This window comes from Etheostoma cragini, chromosome 3 (genome assembly GCF_013103735.1).
Source record: "Etheostoma cragini isolate CJK2018 chromosome 3, CSU_Ecrag_1.0, whole genome shotgun sequence".
Taxonomy (NCBI): domain Eukaryota; kingdom Metazoa; phylum Chordata; class Actinopteri; order Perciformes; family Percidae; genus Etheostoma; species Etheostoma cragini.
Genome location: NC_048409.1, coordinates 27,635,234 through 27,653,764, shown reverse-complemented (window position 1 = coordinate 27,653,764; position 18,531 = coordinate 27,635,234). Strand labels below are relative to the sequence as shown.

Sequence of the window (18,531 nt, the reverse complement as noted above, 5' to 3'; positions counted from 1 at the left end):
TCGTACTTAAATTGACTGGCGCTTTGCACACAGTATTACGGTACTTGACATCATTCCCGAGAGGCAGCCTCGCGGGCGGCTCATACAGGGAGCAGATCAGACAGGGAGCACATACAGGGAGCAGATCAGACAGGCAGCACATACATGGAGCACATACAGGGAGCAGATCAGACAGGGAGCACATACAGGGAGCAGATCAGTCAGGGAGCACATACAGGGAGCAGATCAGACAGGGAGCACATACAGGGAGCAGATCAGACAGGGAGCACATACAGGGAGCAGATCAGTCAGGGGAGGACATACAGGGAGCAGATCAGTCAAGGGAGCACATACAGGGAGCAGATCAGACAGGGGAGCAGCATTGAACACAAAATACCAAAGTGTAAGTGCAGTTTTACAGTTGAACTGCAAAAAACCTTCCACGTACCGTCCCGGTCGGGACAAGTGGGAGGCATGGTGCACCATGTGCTTATCTAGCACATGTATGTAGGATAATCTACTCAAATTCTATTTATTAATTTTGTTTCATGTATTAAATATAAACTCATCACTCCATCCCCCTTGAAGAGGAAACACATGTTCCAAGAATTTAAATAGATACTTTAGTAGTTAAGATAAGAACTATAGGCCTACCTCTCTTTCCAGTTCCACCTAAGGAAAAATATGTTTTTAGGATGGTTTTCTATACTTGTTGACTAATATTGATCATAGTGTACCAATTCTAATTTGTAAATATATACAATTTGAACAACTGGGGGACAAGAAACAATTCACAATTATCTTGGGATGCAGACATATGTATATATGTATATATATATATATATATATATATATATATATATATATATATATATATATATATATATATATATATATATATCAGCAGCAGAACAACAAGCACAGCGCATCTTACTTATAAGAAGGTGGAGTTAATCCCAAAGGACTCTCTGCACACTAGAGTTCTGCTTGTTGACACACACTGATCATTTTGGTCAATTAACTACACACCGGTACTCCGTGAGACATTAAAGATAAACAGGTTCCCATTAGACCAGCTAACTGTTTATGAAAGATTCTTCCTTCTTTTGGATTTGAGTTGATAAACCAAAGGCCCCCACTTACCCTCTCTCCAACCTCTGCATTTGAGGGTGACTTCTTCTCTTTCTGGGATGAGCTCTACAGCAGGTGGGCCAAATTTAGGGCACACCACCAGCCAAATGTACCCACAAATCCTAAATGACTTTACAGGCATGCTCACTTTGATACAATCACATGCAGTTGTTTTTCTTAGCAACTATCATGCTTTTCCCAAATAGTTTACAGATTTGTTGGCATTCTATGAGAGCAAATTTCCCAGAGGCCCCCTAGGTTTGAGCTGAGCCCCGAATGTTTACAACATCTGACTCCTCCCTTGGCTCTTCCCTCCTTATAAACACGCATTAAACTCGCGTAAAAGATAGTTTACTTGCAAATTCATCATGCAGTATTGCCATAGATATCTTTTTCCTCTATCACTTGTTCTGTAATTGTTTGCCATTGCACCAGGCTACTATATGTGTGCCTCCTCTTGTATCTTGGATCTTGTTTTGTACCAGTTTTTGTATCTGATGTTTGCACCTTATGTTAACTCGTGGATTCGTTGAATGACTGTTTTGCTGTGCGTTTTGGTGAAGAACGACAAGCACATGTGGTTCTTACACCATCCACCAGAGAGCACCAGTAGCCAGCAGAATAACGTGACAACCCAGCAGTTATCAGGCTTAATGTCGTGCATCCTGCAGTTTTTACTTTTAAAAAATAAAATGAAAATGTGCATATTTATAGATTAAAAACAGGCAATTGTGAAAGAAGTAGAATACTTTGTTACAAGTAAAGGTCCTTCATTCACAGCCAATCAAAAGTAAAAGGACCCTTTATGCAGAGTGACACATTTTAAAAGGTTTGTATTATTGAATTATTATTATCAATGAGAGCAAATTTACTCATACTTTTGCTTAGCCTGCTGTTAACAACATTCATGTTTATTATTATTAATATTGTTATTATTATTATTATTATTAATCAAAAGTCATCAAATATAGTGGCGTAAAGTACAGTAAAGTGCAAAGTACAATATTGAAACGTAGTGGAGTAGAAGTATGAAATAGCAGAAACTGTAAATACTCAAGTAAGAGTATTTAAGTATTTAAAAGAGTATTTAAAGAGTAAATACTCGCTGCTACTCTCAGTTCTTTTAAATCAAGGCTGAAGACCTTTCTTTTTTATGTTGCCTTTCTTTAAATGATGTTCTTTTAATGTTTAATTTCTTATGTTGCACTGTAACTTTTTTTCTTGTGTTTTATGTTTCTTAATGTTTCTATTTTTAACTCACGTGTTTTATCTGTTTTTATTTTGTAACTGTTTTTATTTTTTAACTGATTTTGTGTAAAGCACTTTGAATTGCCCTGTTGCTGAAATGTGCTATACAAATAAAGCTGCCTTGCCTTGCCTTGCCTACAGTACAAGGTCTGAATATACAAATGTGTGTGTCTCTTATGGTTTATACACAAAAGGGGTCTTGTGATCCTGCCCTCTGATACGACCCACAGGATTGTTTCAGTCATTTCTGTTCTGCAGGCTAGCTTACTCGTCATTGCGACGTCAAACAGCAACAACAACACTTAGTTGACAGTTAATTTGTAGAATTCAAGTCGCAGACATACCATTGATACAACTTGGTGAGGAAACATCACGACAAATTAGAAACACAATGCTCCCCCTGGGTAAAAGTCTTGTTTGTCCTTGGCGCGCTCATACTTTGTCATTTTACTTAATGCTTTGCTCCCGTTATAATGACTACAGCCACTAGTAGGCGCTACCACTAGAAACGTAAATATAGGTTGTAACTGCTGATTGAAACAAATAACCTATGGGGGCGTTTTTCTATGGAGGACAGTCTCGTCATGGCTAACAGGCAACAGTCCAAACCTTCATGAACAATTTGTGTTATATGTTAACCCAACTTGATGGCGCTCTTGGTTTAAAGAAAAATGTTAAAGGAATATTCAATGCTTTAAACCCCGGGTTGTACAGAGAATGCCCTCTATTAGACTATAATAAAGAAAATACTTCACGGAGCTGGATTTGGAGATCACCGGTCACTACTGACACCTGTGTTTCTCCTCCTGGACAAGGCACACTGCTGTGAAAAAGGCCAATTAAAAAAGGATAAAGCAAAAACTACTGCCAACTACACAGCCTCTGGTTAGCTTTCAGCAGGCATTTTAGTGTGGTTTTAAAGTTGTGGCTTTTACAGTGAAAACTTACTGCCCACATGCAGTGCAACTAAAGGGCAAAGCACAACATGGAAGATACTCTAGAAGATTTAATTGTTCATCCCTATAACATCATTTTGAATCCAGGACTTGCACATTATCCACATAAAACAAAAGAAAAGAGATTTTTGCATGATCACTGATAGAAGTGGAGAACCGGAATCGGCACAACAGAGCAAGGGCAGGAATGCATTTCTATCTTGGAAATTCAAACAGAATTTCACGTTAAAGTAAGAACAGGGAAAACAAAATAAGGCTGTGCAGGGAAAGCTCTTGTTGCTTGTTCATGTCCACATTCAGCCAGAAAAGAAGAACACCCCAGAATTGGCATCTTTAGTAAGTAGTGCTTGATGGCCGCATTCCTACACACGTAAAATGCAATTCAATGTGGAGGTAATCCAAGTATTCAGAATACGTTACTCAGATTGAGTAAAGCAACGGAATACGCTACAAATTACATTTTTGGGCATGTATTCTGTATTCTGTAACAGAATATGTTTTGAAAGTATCCTTCCCAACACTGATTATAGTACACAAGGTAATTGGATCAATCACCTTTATGACTAAGCATATTTCAAAAAACCCTCTCGCCTTTCAGCAGGATGACGCACCTGTTATGAACAGGTGAGTAGTGAGTCTGGACCGAATAACACACAAGTGAGATACACACAAGGCTGATTGTCCTGGAATCAACTAACAAACTAAATAAAATACACTAAAGCAACCACAGTATTTTTGCCTCTACATGTTTAACAAACTACCTCATTTGCCCTTTCACTCTCTCTCTCACACACACACACACACACAGACACACACCCACACACACACACACACAGACACAAACCCACACACACACACACACACACACACACACACACACACACACACACACACACAGACACACACACAGATGACAGACTATCCTGCGGCCTACTTTCAGTCAAAACAAACGGTGTTGCGAGGCAGATCACTAAGTATGACCACACAGGATTTGTTAATCGCTTGATAAGGTTGTGCAACCTGAGCTGGGTGATTGTGTCATGATATCACCTGCAGACATTCAGATGGGACCTGCTGCCAAGGTAAAGGTGGAGACAGGTGGAGGGACACAACAGACCGCCGCATCGGTTACACTGATAAGACTGGTCTAATGTCAAAGAGAGAATCAGGGTTCCCTCTAATCACAAAGTAAGGAAATTCAACACAACGTCACATTTTGTAATGTGCCTCAAAGGCAGGTTTGGTAACTATTTACAATAAACACTTGTTATATTATGTCTGAATATTGTCCGACAGCAATACAGTCAATAACTTATGGGCTCTGAAATAGGAGCAAAAAAGATCTGTCATCTGTAAAGTCAAAGTCAAAGTCAAAGTCTGCTTTATTGTCAATTTCTTCACATGTCGAAAACATACAAAGAAATCGAAATGACGTTTCCCTCTATCCCACGGGGAAGACAAGACATTCTTAACCAATTAGGTCCACAGACAAACATAACATTCAAGTAAACAATATAAAAAGTAAAAATAAGAAGACATATAGAATGAGGAAAATAAGAGCAGCAAAATTTCAGTTAAAAATTTGCAATTATGCATACAGCCGACAGTCAATGTAATAGTGCAAAAGTCAGGCGGTAGCATAGTGGTACCAGTTATGTAGAGCAGCAGAAATGTGTTACAAAGTGTTTTCAGGACAACAGGACAACAACAACAAGTTTGCAAAGTGTGCAAGTGTGCAAGTGGAGTGGTGCAAGGCAGCCATTTTGGGTCCAAAGTCCAGGATGTTTATGTAACTGTAGCTGCTGTGAACCTGTAAAAACGCCCACCAATCACTTCACAGCTTCATTAAGAACCAATGAAACACCTTCTTATCCATATTCAGTGTATTACTAGTCTGGATCAACAGAAGTACATTTCCAGGATAAAGCACGGACCCCCGATGCGTGGCTCATGCCCCAGATGTCGGACTTTGCTCCTCACCTTTTGCTCTCTGTGTGATCGCTACGCGAAACAACAACTTAGAGTTAGCAAGTTACACGTTGAAAATGGCAAGCTTTTAAAGACAATGTGGAGCTTGCAACAAGGCAGGCGTGCTTGGTTCTTTCTGGGAATGATTGTAGAGACTTACAAAGAATATGTTTGCGTCATTAACTTTCTAACAGGGACGTTTCAGGACCCATTGGCTGTAATGGCTGTGGACAAAATACACACAGTAATACACTGGTAAGGGCAAATTAGTTTGAGTTGTCATCTCTTCAAAGCCACCAGACTTACACATCACATCATGTGTTGTCATGTCATGTTATCTTGTCATTACACATCACATAATGTTATGTTACGTAACCTCACATGACATTGCATTGTTTGACCTTAGATGCAATTGCATAACGTATTGTAGAATATACACTAACGCAATGTCTAATCTCCCCATTTCACATTGAATTACGATGTTATTGTACATATTATATTACAAATCTTATTGACATAGTAGGATTCACTAAGTACATATGGAACAGCACAAAAACGATTATGTGATGAGCTCATCCCTGTAGCATAAAGCTCACATTTTTGAAAAGGCACCTTTCAAAGTAGTGTCTCGGTTAACAAATAATCTAATCAGCCTTTTAAAAAAACTACTTACTAAAGGATTCATGTTGCTGATTTATTAATTGTGATTCATTAATTGTGATTCATTGATACGGGTCAGCAGCAATCCACATGTGCTGGATTAATCATAGTTTAATTACGTGGGAGCTCCACACGCTGGTTTGAAATGGAAGCCCAGTGTAGAGTTGTGGATCCCCTTTCAGGAGGAGAATGGATGCAGAAGGGGACTCAGCAATGAGCTCATTGTTGTGAAAGCCAAACAGCAATCTCCCCGGGGGTAACATGAATACCCCTGAGGCCCTGGTCACGGAGAGAGGAAAGTGATGATGGTTTCTCTTGTTGACATACATAACCAGTTCTTGGGGGTTACCAGCAATGGCCATGACCGCATGGAGCTCTTACAGCTGAAGGATCAATTTATTGTGGGGGAGGGCGAGGGGAGGGGGGGCACTGACTTTCCTCTAAGAAATGTGGATCATACAGTGCAGTCTGCCTCTGCCCTACTTTGCTCAATCACTTGTGTCTTTGTCTTTTTGCCTTTGTAACTTTATAAAGTACTTTTTTAACACACAAATTCCACACAAAAAAGTGATTACTGAGATCCTTGCACATTAATGTACCAAAATCCCCCAAAATCCCCGCTGAAGATATTATACGAATTCTTTAAAATCTCAAGAGGCACCAACATTGGTTCACCAGATCTGTTTGTGATTTGTTTGATCCTCCTATTGAAAGTGATCTTTAGAAAACATATAAACAGTATATTGTGTATGTATTTCACATGGACTGTAAACATGATGAACGAAGCTTCCAGGTCTGAAAAGTGGAACCAATGTGGAAGAGCCTTAAATCTGCATTTTATCTAATTTCCAGCATAGGGATTATTTGCCTAATGAGTTTATCGTCTTGATCGCTAGTTTCAAGTCTCACTGTAATCAATGGCTGTGAAATCTATAGTTATTTACTTTAGATTTCCCAGTAACACTACTGTATAGGATTTTTACAGTAGAATGCTGTAAAGTTTACAATACAACCTTGTCGATATGACAAAATCACAGTCGTCAAAGCATGACTGTAAAAAAAAAAAACACAATATAGCCACTATAGTAGTGTAAATAGTAAAGTAAACTACTGTATTTTTACTTTTTTAATCTTATGTTGTGTTTAATTGTTTTGTATTTTCCAATGAATACATAAATTACTGTAAACAGAAGTACGGTATCTTTACTGTAAAAAGAATTCACAGTAACGTCCTGGTAAATTTGTTACAGTGTAATACAATATGATGTTAAGTTTTTAAATTATGGTCCAAATTATTTGAAAATAGACAATAAAACAGGGGATATTTTAGGGGCGTGGCTACACGTTGACCTGTCAATCAGGACAGGCTTAGCAATGCTAACCATGGCATTGTGTCAATAAAATAGCTGTGAACTTTGTGCTTTTGTCTTAAACTTTGACCCTTTATGTTTTCCCTGCATCAAAGTTATTCATAATGCTTGTGAATGGTGCCAGTACCCGGGGGGCCACTTTCATCCACCAAATCTCCACTGGATGACTCGAATTAGCTTAGCAACAGGGGCTGAACCAAACAATCAGGGCAATTGGATATAAGAACATAAAAAAACTGGTAAATCACCAATTAATTTGGGAAAAAAGTATGACAGTTGCCTGTCATACTTTGACATACCGCATTGGCAGCTTTTCGGCCTTTTCAAGATACTGCTTTGTTTCTTCGAGTTGAGCTTTAAAACTTTTACAGCTCCATCACTGTGTTGTTTATTAATCTGATCAAGGATCTTTGGTCCTGGTTGCTTTTCACTGCCCTCCTAAAACTCAAATCCTCACAGCGGTTTTTCGCCCCTTGGGGAATTCTGGTAGCATCTTTTGCAACGACTGCTCAATAATCAGCCCAGTCTCAGTGTTTTCATCCATCTGCACCTTGGTATCATTGTCTATGTAGTGTCTCATGACATCCAAGAATTTACGTATACATTTGTTGAGATCAGAGGTATAATCCATCCATGCCTGCAAATTGGCCTTGTAACACATCATATAGGTGATCATGTTTCTGTTCTTATCTCTCTCCTTAATGAGGTCTGGCTCACAGCCCTCACTCTGTATTTTAGCTGTGTGACGGTTTCAATCAGGTCACTATTCTCTCAAATGGCCTTGTTCAACTCCTCTATTGTTTCTTTTAAGCGCAATGTGGACCATCTGCTCGTCCACCTTCTTCTTCTGAGTATTCTCACAAGACTTTTGCACCGCCCCCCCAGCCCCCCCGGCAGCACTGAATGCAATAAGCATGAAACCTGTTTAAGGTCGCTTTCACATCTGCCTTGTTTGGTCCGTTTAAAACAAACCCTGGAACATTTGGTCCGATTGTCCGATTTGTTTGGGCTGATATTAAAGCTGATCTGAACTCTGGTCAAACAAACAAACTCTGCTCCGCTTAAAAACGGGGGTCTCGGTTTGCTTCCAAGTGAACTAGAGTTCTGTTCACTTCAGGTGAGAACGCAAACCGGCACCAAACACAGGAAGTGAACCACAAACAGAGCATTTAGTAGCTTGCAATACCAAGCTTGCACATCACCTCCCAGCTCCAGCAGGGGACCCAGAACTTCCCTTTCCCGAGACACATTAAACAGCTCCGACTGGGGGATCCCGAGGCGCTACCAGGCCAGGTTGGAGATACAATCCCTCTACCTAGTCCTGGGTCTTCCCCGAGGCCTCCCCCAAGCTGGACGTGCCTGGAACACCTCCCTATACCGCGGTTAGAAGAGGAGCTGAGAGATTCAGCCGACTAATCAAATGGCTTTCTACTGAATGTACTCTCTATTCCCGGCAGTTGATTGACATGTTTAACGTTTTGTGGGACCACAGACATCTTTTTAAAGCAGATAGACTTTTCCTTAACAAGGCGGGAGTAAAGCTGTTCACCTCTAACCTGCTTTACTTTCTGCACTACACATCTGCTCCCTCCGCCAAGGACACAAGACAAGACAAATCCAAACAAGAGGAAGACACAACAAAGTGCGGCAGTGATCCACCACAGCCCCCACCTGAACAAAGATTTGACCATGGGAGACCATAGAGCAGAGATGAGAAATCTCAACCCCCCTTTTCACCCGTCCAACGCCCCCCAAACTCCCTTACCAACCCCGAAGCCTTTGAGGATCCATCGCTCCACTCAACTTTTGCCCTCTTTCCCCTTTCCCCATGTTGGAGTTCATTGAATAAATCAAGGGTTAAAGGTCTTCTGTCTCAGCAGGATTTGGAAAAACTTGTCCATGCTTTCATCTTCAGTAGACCTGACTACTGTAACGGTGTCTTTACAGCTCTCCCTAAAGACACCTACAGCTGATTCAGAACACTGCTGCTCGAGTCCACACTAGAAGCAAGGAAGTTGAACACATCACTCCAGTTCTGAAGTCCTTACACTGGCTTCCTCAAATAATTCATTTCAAAATACCTCTGCTGGTTTATAAATCACTAAACGGTTTAGTGCCAAAATACACTTCTGATCTGAAGAGGATTGGATTATGCAAGACTGGACATAATTTTCTGGTTTATTGGACTTGGTCAAGTTCCTCTGGTCTGTCCCTACCTGACCCAGCTCTCCATTGGACACACCTTGGACTTGTCCCTCTGAAAACCCAGACTCTGCCCCTCTCTGACTTTTAAGTATTTGCACACAAAAAAAAGTTGTTATTATTTACACTCCTGGCTCTGTGTACTGTGTCTGCACCTGGGTTCTAAATGCCACCTTAAGTTTGTGTTGGTCCTGTTAGTCTGCACAGCTGTTGTGTTCACGGTTGCTGGTTGACATGGAGACCAACATGATGAAGGAGTTCAGTGACCGTTCAGTTTGTTTTGACTGGAGGGAGGAAGGAGCATCCTGGTTCTAACGCTAAAGTGAGACACAAGGCGACAGATCTCATTTACATGCTTATCACAGCCGTCAGAGGTGTGTGTGTGTGTGTGTGTGTGTGTGTGTGTGTGTGTGTGTGTGTGTGTGTGTGTGTGTGTCTGCGGTGAACACAGAGGCAGGGTCAAAGAGCTGCGTGTACACCTTATCTGGTGCTGTCATGTCTCTCTAGTTGCATAGCTGCACTCAAGTTACACACACACACACACACACACACACACACACCCACACACACACACACACCCACATTGCAGGACAGAAAACAATGTTGATGCAGATTGGAACTGAAAACCTAGCAGATAGCATCAGTCATTGGCATCAGCGGGTTTTTTGGGTGCTGACATATGGCTGACCTTTTAGCCTGCACATCCATGGATACAAATAAACAAAGATCTACAACACCTTAAGATCTACAACACCTTAAGATCTACAACACCTTAAATACAATTTGATCTCAATATGAACATCTTAATAGGTGGGGAAATAAGGTATCAGTATAAAATAACAAACAATGACAGAATGACACATCTGCTTAACACGTTCACCTTCAAAACACTTCTGTGTGATAGTAAGAGTGTCACAATAAATACACGTCGGAACTGCAGGCTGATTATAATGGGTATATAATAATAATTATATATACACTACCGGTCAAAAGTTTGGGGTCACTTACAAATTTCCATTTCACTCCATTATAGACAGGATACCAGCTGATCTGGGTGGGGGGGCTGATCTTTAATGCAATATCTACATTTCCCATTATCAGCAACCATTCATCCAATGTTCCAAAGGCACATTTTGTTTACTAATCTGATATTATTTTAAAAAACTAACTAAGAAAACATTAAACAACCCTTTTGCAATTATGTAAGCACATAAGGTAATCTGGAAACTGCTGCCCTGGTTAAAAAAAACAAGGCAACTGATCTCACCTGGGATTCTGTCTATAATGGAGTCCAATGGAAATTTGTGATACTAGCTTGTCTTAAAGGGTGCTTTTTGCGTAGTATCAGACGCTGAGAGGCACTACCCAAGCGTCCATATTATGTGGTATAGGAAGTATTTTGTTATTGTTTTGATAGAAACCCATACTGGCGGAAAATGACATTTACATTTAAGTATATTTATTCTAAAGAGGCTAAACTGTGGGTTCATTTTTCATATGGAGGTTTTGATTTGTGTGTCACTGCTGCCGTCAATTCAGATGTTGTGTCTCCGACGTGTGAAGGATGTCGTGTGACCCATTGACAATTAAGATTTTAAAGAATGATATTACCAAATGCAACAGAAGAAACTATTAATGAGACAGGTGATGCATTTTTAAGCACCAGTGACTTATTTTTGAATACAATTTCTGGATCTGAGAACTGTTTGAGAGCTTATTATTATATAAGTAATCCGTGGTATTCATGATACGAGAAAATCTGCAACAGCGTAACAAAAGCACCCAGACGGGATCTTTGATGGCGACAGTGTTGACTTCCATTAGCATTCATTATCTTGTCTCTACAAGCTTACTGTTGACCACATGTCATGCAAAGTGTGCCTGTCTCTAAACTGGCACAGGATGTTCGCCTGGGCATGTACCTAAGCGGGGGACCCGCCCCTGTCCCCCCCCTTTCTCTCCAAACAGGGACTTGTGCACCAATCTGCTGCTGTGAGGAAGTGTATATGTTGGAAGGGGGGGAGGGGGGTTCTTACGACAAGCTGCCATTTCCAGCCGATTAAACAGCCTCTGAACCCGCAACGGGGCGGAGACGCCCCTGTCTCATGCCCTGCAGCTGAGGGGTGTGACCAGAGGACAATGATCTGATGCTCGGGGGTCAGAACAGTGGGGGTGTCTGAAGACTTCTGGGATGCTAATGTTATGCAGAGTTTTCAGACAAAAGGGTGTTAAAGCTCAAACAATTAGGCTGCTGTTATTGTTGCGACTTTAATGTCATTTTCTCCCGTGAAAAATCACTAATATAATTGTTGCCACCGACAACCTGAGCATCAGTTTGTTATTTACGTGTCAAAGTGAGAGTAAAAACGTAAGCAACAGAAATGCAAGTGCACGTGTGTTTTGAAGCTGTGCCACGTGTCAGTGGCTGACTCCATCTTTGGATTAAGCAATTTGACATAAGTGGGTTCCAGTGGTAACAAAACATTCACTAATCCCGGATTATAATTTATAATGTTTGGGTTTAGGAAATCTATACCACATGCCATTGAATGGCTTTCTATGGAAGCTTCAAGAGTAAAGACACAGTTTGTACTTCAGGGAAACTCTGGTTGTACAGCCATTACATTTGCCTCTATATTCTCGATGCTCCACATCCGGGATTTTTCCACAGCTGCAGGAAATTCTGCCAGACGCATGTCTTTTTGCTGATGTCCAATTTCTTCCGCTTTCTTTGTGTTGGAATTTTAAACTCTGGTTGATTTCTGAGGACTCTGGTTACCTGGTCCTCAGATCTCTGCAGGGTAAATCCAGACAGCTAGCTAGACTATCTGTCCAGTCTGAGGACTCTGGTTACCTGGTCCTCAGATCTCTGCAGGGTAAATCCAGACAGCTAGCTAGACTACCTGTCCAATCTGAGTTTTCTCTCACACGACTAAAATAACTTTTGAACGCATACGTTCCCACAAAACAAGTTCTTTCCCGAGGCTATTTTGCGGCGGCTCCATGCGGAGCTTAGCACCGCCCATGACAGATGTGATTTGTTTGAAGAAAAGCCAATAAACCCTCCTGCTATGTGGACTAGCCAGACCCTGTTTGGTCTTGGTTGGAAGGAGGAAACGGTTCAACGGTATATTTGGCAACAATCCACTGTTGGACATGATGACATTCAGACACAACATCTGCAAAGAAAAAAACATAATTTAATTTTGAGCATGTGGGCTTTAATTACAGTTAGTCAAGAGTAAGTGTTTGAATAAGACCACAATTCACAGTTGTAATTACACGTCACGCTTGCCTTTTCTTGACAGCATTAATGTTTTTTTTCTTCTTTTCTTCAAATTTAGAAGCAATTCCACTGTCGCAGACAGATTTACAACATCTGAATAAATTCATGAGACTCAGGCCGAGTCATTCTTTTTCCTGTTTGACACTCCGATAAAATATAATATCCTGAGTCTTTGCAAAATCTTATAGTCTGTGACTAAAACCTCAGTGACATTATGACAGATTGTCCTTAGAAAGATCTATTTGAAGTCTTTTCTGCCCTCCCTGACCATCTAAGGGCACCACAGACTTTGGAGACTTTTAAAAAAGGACTAAAAACATTTCTTTTTAGCAGAACTTATGAGTTTTAACCTTGCACAAAAATGTTGTTGCACTATTTATAGATATTTTACTTTGATGTTTTTACCTTGCTTTTATGACCTTGACTGTAGCACTTTGAGATTTGTTTAAATGTAAAGTGCATTACAAATAAAATGTATTATTATTTTCTGAGTGAGTGAATAGCAGCCATGACTTTCATCCTGGTGATGGCAGGTTGAGCTGAAACTGCACAAAAGAAGACATTTTGCAAACTAATCCAAGATGTCTGTATAGCAGACTGATGTGTGATCCCGGGCATTTTAAACCAAATAAACGCTTATTTACACCATGCTGAGAGTCTAGAAAACCATCAGAAGTTAATCTGTCATGGCATGAATGAACCGCGTGCATAACTACATCCTACCTGTCAGAGGTAATTACATGGACTAATGGTTTTCACACCATTAACAAATGTGTTATAATGAACAGATCTACTTAACACTGAAGGCTGACTGAGAAGGAACTGAGGGGAGAGGCAACTGGTTGTTGATTCCAGTCATAGGATGTGGAATTGATTCGAGTCCTGAGAGACACAAAGTTAGAGAGGGAGGACGGGAGGGGAAGACAGGATGTAAGGAGCATTACCTGACAAAGGGTCTCTTGGCAGTTACCTTTTCCTGGACTGGGTTGACAGCCAGAGACAGACGTGGAAACATGGAGACATACAACATGAAGAGAGTTAATATAAGTAATACGACTTGGTTTTATTTGTAATGCTGCAGGAAGTCGCAGATTGTTGCAAATAAGAACAAGAGAGGAAAGAAAGAGAGGTGGAGAAAGTGAGATAGCAGCATCCTGTCGGGGATCATGTCAGCACTTGTCTAGGAGGTGGAGAAGGAAGTCATCTCAACTGCCCGTCAAAATAAAAGCATGTCAACTGGACTTGAAAAGACACCAAGTGCATTATTGTGGAGTACAGAAAGAAGCTCAAATGAAGAGATAAACTGATACTAAAAAACATTGCAGTGTTGAATGGTTGCAAATAATACATGCACATAAAGCAAGACAAAATGATTAGTTTAGGAATGTCATATTTGGCTTCGGACATTTTATGAGTTTATATTTATTTTTGTTTTGTTTCTACAATGGAAATATTCACTACAAAACAAACAAGTGCAGATGATCTGGGGATTTTTAAATATTTTGTATAAATGACACACAGTTAAAATAATTTTATTCTTTTAACTTGCCCATGTTTCACAGTTATTAACACGCTATATTATCACAGTTTGACTGTGTTAATACATATATCTTTCGTTTAACCATGTGCTGGGGCATTGAGATAATTTATCATGCATGTTTAGACCTATGAGATCCCAAATCATAACTACTTTAGTTAATTTTTCACCACTGAACACAACCGCGCTGCCCTCTTTTTAACATACTACAGCACTTTAACACACTGTACATCAACCAATGTAACTGTTTTTAATTGTAGTTTTGTGTCTGGTTTTATTTATTTTATCTTTGTTTTCTTGCGTACGTACGACTGTTTTTTTCTCATGTTTCTATATGTACAGTACACAAGGAACTACGACAATTAAAATGAATCGGAATACAATCTAAAGAAACACCTTTTTTTCCTCCCCCTGGGAGGTTGACATGGGTTTTACTCTGAAAGTCCCTACCGGAACTCGATTCTTGCTTTGACAGCCTGCAGAAGAAAACCGCTCAGACTGACAACAGCCCGGCCAGATAGAGCACCGCGGCTCCGTGAACCGGTAGCCTACATCTCGTCGGTGTTTTTGTTTTGATGGGTTAATCTAACAGAAAAACTAACTGAATATTAACTGAAACAACCCGAACCTGGAAACTTGACATGGAATAACACATTCTCACCGGAGTGGCCCTTTTCCATCTTGTGGTTCTTCGCCGGTTGTTTGGCACATTTCATCCCGTCTGATGTCCACCTGTTCCGGCCGGTTTGTGACCTGCAGACAGCCTCACCACGGAGCGTCAGATAGACCAAGTAAGGCCTTCATCTGTAGATTAAATTAATCTATTTTATTGTTTCTGAAGTTAGTTGAGAATCTGACAGCTCAAAGTTGCATCATCTGTCCAGCTGTGAGGGGAAAAGCTTGGCTGAATGAATGTCACGCGCTACATTTCTACTCTAAAATGCCTTGCTAGTGTGTCTTTTTATTATACCAGATTTACAATATTTTGACCGTAGCTTAGACTGGACCACTTTGGTTTTTTACTGTCAGTGAGGTTTCTTCGGCTCTTTCGTGTTGTTTATTTCATCTTTGAGACAAGTCCGGACTTGAACAGGTCATCAGCGAAAAAAAACAATTTAAATAAATTGGGATGCCTAAAGCTTAATGATTATTAGATATCGCTGTTATCGATTGAACATCGGTTATTTTATCTCTTTACCGATTTTTTAATTTTATTAGGACGTTCTTTTTTGAAATATTGACCCAAAATAAACCGTTTTTTTTGTGGCAAAAAAACCTAATTTTATTTTTTTAATAACATTGGGCTACGTAGCAAACAACACGTTACGTCGAGGATTTATTCACGGAGTTTTGTGCTTTGAACAATATTTATCTGTATATCATTAGTTGCTGTTAAAGCGCAGAGAGAGACCCGCGTGGCTCTCCTTTCAGTGTGTGTGTGTGCCTGTGTGCGTGCGCGCGCCTGCTTTCTCGTGCTCGGGCGGCACGGATCTGTTTACAAACAAATCTCGTGCTCCCATGAATGGGACCCGCCGCCGCCCCCTAGCGTCCGGTGGAGGAATATAGGTCGGTGGGTCAAACTGTTGGAGAAAGGACAACAATGGCGCTGAAATAAAACTCAGTTTATGTATTTTTTATGCCGTAAAATACTTGAATTTTCTACTGTGGCCAACTTGTTTTCGAGTAAACCTTTAATTAATTTAATTATTGATTTTTTTGATTAGTTCTTTAGCACTTCTATTTTTAGTACTGTGGCGAGCTGCGTGTACAGATTCGCCCAGGAGGAAGAGTTACCGATTTTCAAGCTATTTAATTGACATTGAACGCACACTCACCGCCCAGAGGGCATCAATCCCCAGTCATGGTAACACCAACAAACACTAAAAACACTAAATCAACCCAGATAACAGAAATGCACACCCAGAATATTAACAGAACATCCTTAAAACACACTTCAACTAGAACAGGAACAGTCCTATGAGCCGTTACAACAGTAAATATACTGTAAGTTATTATTTTGTTGTAGGCTATATTGTTTTTTACCCTTCCAATCTTTGGCCAATTTGTTGTCTATTAAACATACAATTTGCTTTCTAGTGTTTTTAAATGTTTATTAGCACTGTTATTATCATTATTGGATATTATTGTAGCATATGGCTGTCTCGGTGTGTATTGACATAGGTGCGTGTCTGTGTGTGATTTAGACTCCTACTGAGATGGCCCGTGCAGAGACCATCGAGAATGTCGGGGAAACTGGAGGAAGCGGAGGAAACGGCCCTCTTCCTGGCCACAACACCTGCCGCATGGAGCTGCCTCGCCCCTTCTACAACTGGCCCGGCCTGCTCCCCACCACCAGCACCTCCGCCGGCTCTGGGACTGGTTCCAGACACCTCTACCACAACCACCACCATTTGCACCCGTTGCAGGCTCTGTACCTGTCTTACCCGCTGGCCCTTCCCCGCCCAGAGGGCAGGAGCGAGCCCCAGACTCACCAGCACTTACCTGCGTTATTGCCATCGCCAGCGCCTCCACGCTCGCCGCTCTGCAACCGGAGGGAAGGGAGGAGCGGAGGCGCCGGTGCACCCAGTGCCTTCTCAGGAGACCAGTCAGGTAAGATAATGGTATTTAACGGGGGTTTGTACAAGTGGGATGTTAAAGCAAAGCTCAGAGCAGCATCAAAATCTTACATTAATAGTAAAAAAGTAGGGCCTGGGTATCACCGATGATTTCTCGATTCCAGTCCAAAGATCCCGATTTGATTACATTTTCAATTCAATATCAATTACAAATTTTCCGTTGCTATACCAATTTAGCTCGGATATAAAAGAGATTCTCAGAGAACTTATGCTGTATATTGTATAAGCAAGAAGCAACCCGGTAAACGTTTGATTTATTTTACAATGCACTGCCAGGTTAAGGTTTACGTTAAGAATTGACCCCCAAAAAGGAGGTGAATCCACCACATCCATGGCAAAAAAAGGCATTTATTAAAAGATCCATTTGGGGATCTTGTTCATCGATATCAGATCACTAGTCCTACTGAAGACACGTGACTTGTAGCATGGCGTCTTAAATCCATACCAAGCACGTCAGTAAAGATTTAGCCCGCCAGAACGAGAGCCAGCATTAATTCATCAAACGGAGGAAAAGATGCGACTCAGCCACACGGACCTGCACCCTTAAATAAACATCAAAGTTATCAGTTAGCAGGGGAGTTTCGGTTTATGTGTCCATGGCGCCCGGAGCTGTGTTTCCATGACAGGAGACTGTTTGGCCGGTGTTAATGGGGGCAGGTGGAGGGATCAACCTGCAGCTCTTTTGGCCTTGGACCAGCAGACCACTGTGCTGCTGTATCATGAAGCTATTCAGACTATCAAAACTGCTCAGACCGGTTTTGTTCACTAGACAAGGTCTGTATGTCTTATCTGTCTTGAGTTCATGAAGTGTGATGATGGGGAGCTCACTTCTGGGTTTTTGTTTTTATTGAAATCTGCACATCTGCAGATTCCCTGTGGCCCTGTTCATAAGAAAAGTAGTAAAAATGGCAGTAGAATAAGCTAAAAATGAACTACATTAATTAAATGCCAGCCTGAATAAGTCAGTCTTCAGTTGATTTGTAAAGTGTCAACAGAGCTCTCTTTTGTAAGCTTACCACGGTGTTCTGTGAAATAAGTTTCTCCGCTTGCTTTGTCGGCTCCTTTAGGAACGTTAAAGTTAAAATACCAGTATTGGAGGACCCTGTTGGTTGATAAGGAGATACAAGTACGAAGTGTAAGAAGGCTATATCAATAAATAATTAATTTATTCATGATTAGATCACAAGTACTTTGGGAACACAATCTGTCACTCTGGATGGTACCAAAAATGTCTGTATGAGTTGTGAACTAATGTCTTCAGAAGTTAGCTTCTTGCCCTTCTGGTGATCCTGAGCTTTGAGAACAGTAAAGAGTGAGACACCTCCTGTTATTATGGGCTGTATCACGTTGTTATTATGGGCTGTATTACGTAGACCGTTAATATAACACGTGGAGTCAATATAAACCTCAGTATCAGGGGAATCTGAAGGCTGTAAAAAGGGAAACTCAGGTTGCAGCAGCAGGTTTACATTTGGCACAGAGTCACTGTTGTGACAGATTTGTAGCAACCTCTCCTCCTCCTCCTCTTCCTCCTCTTCCTCCTCCCCCTCTCCTCCTC

The 18,531-nt window shown here is 40.9% G+C and overlaps 1 protein-coding gene across 2 annotated transcripts in view; it reads left to right on the top strand.

Moving 5' to 3' along the window:
- Positions 1-14,840: 14,840 nt before the first annotated feature.
- Positions 14,841-18,531, top strand: part of bbc3 (BCL2 binding component 3) — a 14,427-nt gene continuing 10,736 nt past the window's right edge. For both annotated transcript variants that reach the window (XR_004656038.1, XM_034867288.1), the window contains exons 1-2: positions 14,841-15,128; positions 16,542-16,947. Coding sequence is in view for 1 of the 2 variants with exons in the window: in XM_034867288.1 (XP_034723179.1) it covers positions 16,554-16,947 (394 nt within the window). In the remaining variant the exon portion in view is untranslated. The remainder of the gene's footprint in view (positions 15,129-16,541; positions 16,948-18,531) is intronic.